Source organism: Austrofundulus limnaeus, unplaced genomic scaffold, assembly GCF_001266775.1.
Source record: "Austrofundulus limnaeus strain Quisiro unplaced genomic scaffold, Austrofundulus_limnaeus-1.0 Scaffold13, whole genome shotgun sequence".
Lineage (NCBI taxonomy): Eukaryota > Metazoa > Chordata > Actinopteri > Cyprinodontiformes > Rivulidae > Austrofundulus > Austrofundulus limnaeus.
The window spans coordinates 3,662,749-3,668,858 of record NW_013952415.1 but is presented as its reverse complement, the minus strand read 5'-3'; the positions used below and the strand labels follow the sequence as shown (position 1 = coordinate 3,668,858).

At 38.7% G+C, this 6,110-nt stretch overlaps 1 protein-coding gene across 2 annotated transcripts in view; it reads left to right on the top strand.

Annotated features, from left to right (window-relative positions):
• The window catches only part of musk (muscle, skeletal, receptor tyrosine kinase), a 22,999-nt gene extending 17,369 nt beyond the window's left edge, over nucleotides 1–5,630 (top strand). The window contains exons 14-17 of one of the 2 annotated variants that reach the window (XM_014002504.1): nucleotides 986–1,172; nucleotides 1,249–1,440; nucleotides 2,109–2,257; nucleotides 4,830–5,630. In XM_014002504.1, coding sequence (XP_013857958.1) covers nucleotides 986–1,172; nucleotides 1,249–1,440; nucleotides 2,109–2,257; nucleotides 4,830–5,530 — 1,229 coding nt within the window. In that variant the 3' untranslated portion in view covers nucleotides 5,531–5,630. Of the gene's footprint in view, nucleotides 1–985; nucleotides 1,173–1,245; nucleotides 1,441–2,108; nucleotides 2,258–4,829 lie in introns of both variants that reach the window. The other variant, XM_014002503.1, reaches the window with a different exon arrangement.
• The last annotated feature ends 480 nt before the right edge of the window (nucleotides 5,631–6,110 follow it).

Genomic DNA, 6,110 nt, shown 5'->3' with positions numbered 1-6,110 from the left:
CCTCTGGACGACTTCTTCTTTAATGAAATGTTCCGTCTCTCCTCCAAGACACTTCTTCAGTCTGAGGAGTTTCAGGTAAACTCAGCCTTATAAGCACTGCCTCCACATGTTGGACAAACAGGTTCAACAATGAATATCAACACTGTTTGTTAACCTGCAAAAGAGGACCATCAGCCTAACAATAGATCACTAGTTTTCTGATCATCACCTATTGTTCATAGAGGATCATGTGCATCATCACCAGCCTATCGTTGAGGCCCTGATTATCACTTATTGTTCACAAGGGGCTGAGTCATACTCACAATAACAGCATTGCAAGAGGGGAACAACTGGACCCGAAGACCTCCACCTTTTTTAATGATGGATGTTTTTTCTTCACAAAAATGGCTTCCTTTAAGGCTCCTTTATACTGCCTCCGAAGCCGAACAGTCGATGTGCGGCCACGTGGTAGTTCAGTGTTTGTTTTTGTACACACCTTCCCTGAGGCACCCCATGCTCCTGGGAAACCCCTCCCGTTGCAGCATACTTCACTACAGTTGAAGCAAAATGCAGCGTCTGAGYGCTTTTAGCATGAAGAAACGCTCCCACGAACWYYKGACCAATCACACAATAAAGTCATGTCTTTTTATGTGGAGGGGGGTAAAAGTTCAAATTGTGAGTTGTGTCAAGAAGCTGTCAAAAGGTTGACAATGCGAACAGAATTATGCAATTTTCGTCATGAAACTGCAACAATCCAAAGCCATTTCGGCAGTTTGGAGGGAGTATGCAGGAGCCTTTACTCAAACCAGCGTTCCTCTCTGTTAGGGATGAGACCATCATCCCTGAAAGACCGACTGTTGGCCTGTAGATGAACTGCAGAATCCTGGCCTGATGGTGTAGCTTTTCTGTGTTGGCCCATTCTTTTGAACAAAAAGTTTAAAAAATGACAATGAAAGGAAAGGGTTTTTGACACTACTGTAAAACCTTCTGTTACATGTTTTGATAGTGTTGACACCAGCGTTGACAGTCCTACATCCGAATCCTCGTCAGCCTCCAACAACCACTGTRTCGTCACCTGCCTACTCAATGTCCGTCATCATTGTTGTCCTGACCKCAATGGCAACTGCAGTCTTCCTCACAATAAGCATTCTTTGTTGCATCAAACGGCGGAAGCAGTGGAGAAACAGGAAAAGGTAAAGAAACAGCACAATTTTTAATGTCCTTCGTTCCTTTCCATCTTTTAACAACTCGTATTTTCTGTGTTAGAAGAGCGATGAGGACACCAACGCTGAGTGCTCTTCCGTCAGAGCTCCTGCTGGATCGACTCCACCCAAACCCCATGTACCAGAGAGTCCCCCTGCTGCTGAACTCAAAGCTACTGGCTCTGGAGTACCCCCGGAATAATATTCAGTACGTCAGAGATATTGGTGAAGGAGCTTTTGGAAGGGTTTTCCAAGCCAGGTGAGAAAGAAAATGGTGTGAAAATGACAAAATTTATACTGTCAGTAAGGAGTAAGCAAATTAACCAGTTAAACAGAATTCAAAAACAAAAGAACAAAAGTGTTGCTTAATTACATCATCATCAACATTACCACACAAACTGATTATGTGGATTTTTCACAGGCAGACAGGGATTAAAAGGAGTACAGAGGCAGAGTTAGRACAGGCACGAGGATATCATGACTAAACAAGGCCACTGGTCGGTTTGAGAACTGATGCATCATTCACAAAGTCACAGGGAAAAGCTGTGAGAGGAGCCACTTTCAGACCACCGTGAACCTTTTCGCAGCAGGACACAAATGTCTCACACTGATCTCTTTCATCAGACTTAACAAGCATGTGGAGTCATGGAACTGTTTTTAATTCAAAAATGTTATAAATCTGTCAACAACTTGTTTGTCAGCTTTGTTCAAGGTATGTTTAAAACTTGAAACTTTTTTAACTGTGCCTTTTTGCAAACCAATGTCTCCAATCTGCATAGTTCCATGTCAGTCACAGAATTGTACAATAAATGAGAGTTACAGTTAATGGAAATCAAAAACACTTTCTGACAAAAACCAACAGACCAAACAGCTGATAATTACATTTGGATATGAATGGATGTTCTGTGTTTTTCATGTTGTTTGCAGAGCTCCRGGCCTGCTGTCCACAGAATCGTTCACCATGGTGGCCGTGAAGATGCTGAAGGAGGAAGCATCGGCTGATATGCAGAATGACTTTCAGAGAGAGGCGGCGCTCATGGCTGAATTTGACCATCCAAACATCGTTCGACTCCTTGGTAAAAATGTGTTTGTGTGTGTAAAACAGAAACAAAGATGGATACAGTTGTTTGAGAAATGAACTTTTAATAATGGCAGAAATTTACAAGAACATCGAATAACAGAAAAACGCACTTATTGCACGTCTGTTTTTATAAATATATCTCTGCTGTCAGTATTCATTTATTTAGACACATGTACTTGCATCTAGACATAGACTTTGAGTTTGCCACTCATCTGATATGTATGCAATATTGATTTGAGCTGATCTCTATCAGCAAAAGTACTTTTGCTCAACTCAGTTTCCTCTCACAAACAGTGTGTGCTTTGAATGATCTTTTTTTTTACCCTAGATCTTCACTGATACCATAGACCCACTCCAGATAGGACTGTTTGCCAATAAACAAACGCAGCTTGACAACTAATGTGCTTTTGTTAGCCTGAGTAAAGCAAATGTCCTCCATTAAAGTTTATCCCTTCTAATATAGTCTATATCTTATCTAACACAAACAGCTCACATCTAAATATACTTTCAGTAAGACATTTAGAGGTACAGCATGGTCTTTTTAGTACTGGCAGAGAGTAAACAGAGTCATCGGTCACTCGCCCTGCTGAAGGAAGCTTGTAGAATATTTTTTTTAAATCAACATTAACTCACTCACATTTCAGAGGACTTCTGTGTTTCTCTTTTTTTTTCAACTTAGATCTGGGCAACCTTCAATTTAGATGACTGGAGAGTAAATAGTATCGTGGTACACATGAAACCAAGTTTGATTAGATCATTTCCTTAACCTCTAATTACCCTCGAGACTAATAATACACTTCATATGTYGTGCAAAAATATGCTTTCTTTAAATGAACAAGTCAAATTTAGAGATGTATGCATGTCAGTGCTTTGTTGAGTATGTAGGTTATCTTTGATGTATATAGGGACAGAGTAGTTTTTTTTTCTTTTTAATTCTGTGATCACCACTTAAAATCAGAACCAAACACAAAAAACTTTGCTATATTAGAATTATGATTCCATTCTTATGAAGACTATTGGTTTCAGACAAGTTGGATTTTTTTTTTCAAATGTGTACCAATGCATCATTTTTGTAAATGACAAACAGACATTCTGAGCCTGTTCTCTGGGGAGTTGCACCACTCTGTGACCCGCAGAACATAAACTAACTGAACACGACCTCCACACTTCCTCTTCTCATTAAACATATCATATGTCGCAAGCCTTTATCTGACTGGGATGTTTCTGTTTATTATGAGTTACTGTATTTATAAAAGTAAACAAGTAAAAATACAAAACAGTTATTTAAAAAATCAAAACAGAAACAAAAGTTAGTTTAATTTCATTGCTGAGGTTTGGGTTTGCCAACATTTAACACCTTTATAACACCTTAATAATCACAATATTGGGTGGGTATTTCTCCATTTATTTATTTCCAATAAGTATTTAGATAMATGTTTTAAGTCACTGAAAAGATTTATTTAAAACACTGTTGAAAACAGCCAATTAATATTTTGCACATCTTTATTAAAGCTTAAGGTGATTTGTTGCTAAAGGGAAAAYGTTTTCACAGAGTGAAGTTACCTTCCAATACGTAATCCTTTTTAAGTGAACATACGTGAACATTTAGGTATTCATATACAATCCCACATAAACAATAAATTAAATATGTTTTCTAAACAATTAATTATTTTTTATTATAATTAGGGATGCACAATATAATGGCATTRACATCTGTATCGGCCAATATTGGTCATTTTTTAGAATATTGGTATCGGTCTGATAAGTAAAACTGGGCCGATATTGATTTCCCACTTTTTAGCTTTGTGTTTCTCTTTTGGAAGGGGAAATGTTTGGTTGAGTGGTATCTGTTTGATCATGATAGTGTTATTGATGCTGCACAGCCTGAAGTAGAGCCAAGTCAGCGGTACAGGGTTTTTTATTTTTATTTTTATTTTTTTTACGGTATCGAGAAAAGACACGTGTGTTTGTGCATATACAGTATGTATATATATTTTTTGTTTACGTAATGTCGGTCAAAACACCAATAATAACAATGGATATCGATATCGTTGCATTCCTAATTATAATGAAGCTGACTGGAATGTACCGAGCCTCTAAAGGAACAGTGAAGGAAAAAAAGATAAGAAAACCTTTCTTATGCATATGAGATAGTTATTATTTTTATGAATGTATACATATACTCATTACAAGGATGGTGTACTCCTTGTGCCAAAATAGGCCCTGTACATCAATATGTTTTAGGTGTCTTCCTGATACAACAGAAGCAACGCAGCAATGTCTTTGCAGGTCAGCCCGAAGTGGTAATATAGCTCAGTTATGTCACATATTTCCATTTCAGTGAAGACAGCTAGTCCAAAATAATCTGAAAGATCCAGTAAATTATCAGGTGCACATGAGAAAGTAGGTACTATCTTGTTCCACAGAGTAGTAACTGGTGGGCTTGAGAATGTTTGTTTCTTTTTATTATTATTTTTTCTTTCAAGGTACTTTTAGGGGCTTGGTAGAAATGTATCCCAACTTTTTTTACGTTTTAATTCTTTTCATTGTCTCTGTGCTGTCCTCAGGTGTGTGTGCTGTGGGGAAGCCCATGTGTCTGTTGTTTGAGTACATGGCCCAGGGCGATCTCAACGAATTCCTGCGTCGCCAATCCCCCACCCAGTCATTGCGCCCCATCAGCCGCGTGAGCATCTCGGTTCGAAGCTTCTCCTCGGACTCGGAAACGGCATCCCTGTCCTGTGCTGAACAGCTTTCCATTTCCAAGCAGATCGCTGCAGGGATGGCTTACCTTTCGGAGCGTAAGTTTGTTCATCGCGACCTGGCAACCCGTAACTGTCTGGTTGGAGAGGAAATGGTTGTGAAGATTGCAGATTTTGGCCTCTCTAGAAATATCTACTCAGCTGATTACTACAAAGCCAATGAAAACGATGCCATCCCCATTCGCTGGATGCCTCCAGAGTCCATCTTCTACAATCGCTACACCACAGAATCGGATGTGTGGGCTTACGGTGTGGTCTTATGGGAGATTTTCTCACACGGCATGCAGCCATATTATGGAATGGGTCACGAGGAGGTTATTTACTATGTGAGGAATGGACAAATTCTTTCTTGTCCTGAGAACTGTCCTCTGGAGCTGTACAACCTGATGAGACTTTGCTGGAGCACACTCCCATCAGATAGACCAAGCTTCAGCAGTATACATCGAATATTGGAGCGGATGCATCAGAACAGCCTGAACACAAACACAGATACTGAGGCTGACTGCTAACTTTCACTCTGTTTGTTGTGCAGAAAAAAGTAGTAAAAAATGAATGACTGTACAAAAGCACATTTTAAATAGAATCATTTTTTTTAGTCTACGGCAGGGGTGTCAAACTAATTTTTATTGAGGGCCATATGAGCGTTATGGTGGCCCTTGGAGGGCCAGTTGTAATTAACGTTGATGTTTCATGTTTAACTTTGACTAAACAATGTTTAAAATGTCCTCTGATAAACACAGAAAAGTACTAAGTGCATGACTGATTAAATCTTAAATAAATGATACAGAAATAATATCAAAAATAAAACTAATAGTTTTACTCACTGATGAGTTTCTAGTGAGTAGCTGCCATCTTGAATTTTGAACTCTCCCACTTTCTGACAGGGTATTCTCATGGATGATCGACATGCATTATGARAGATRTAGTTTATGGTCAATGATGGCTTTAAAGCAGCTTTAAAGCAACTTATTCTGAGACATTATTCCTTTGCTATTCAACTAAATTGCTCAGTTATAGCTCTGGGGCAGGACAAATATTATTATCTTTCACCTTTTACATTTATTTTATAAATACTTTATACTTTTTTAA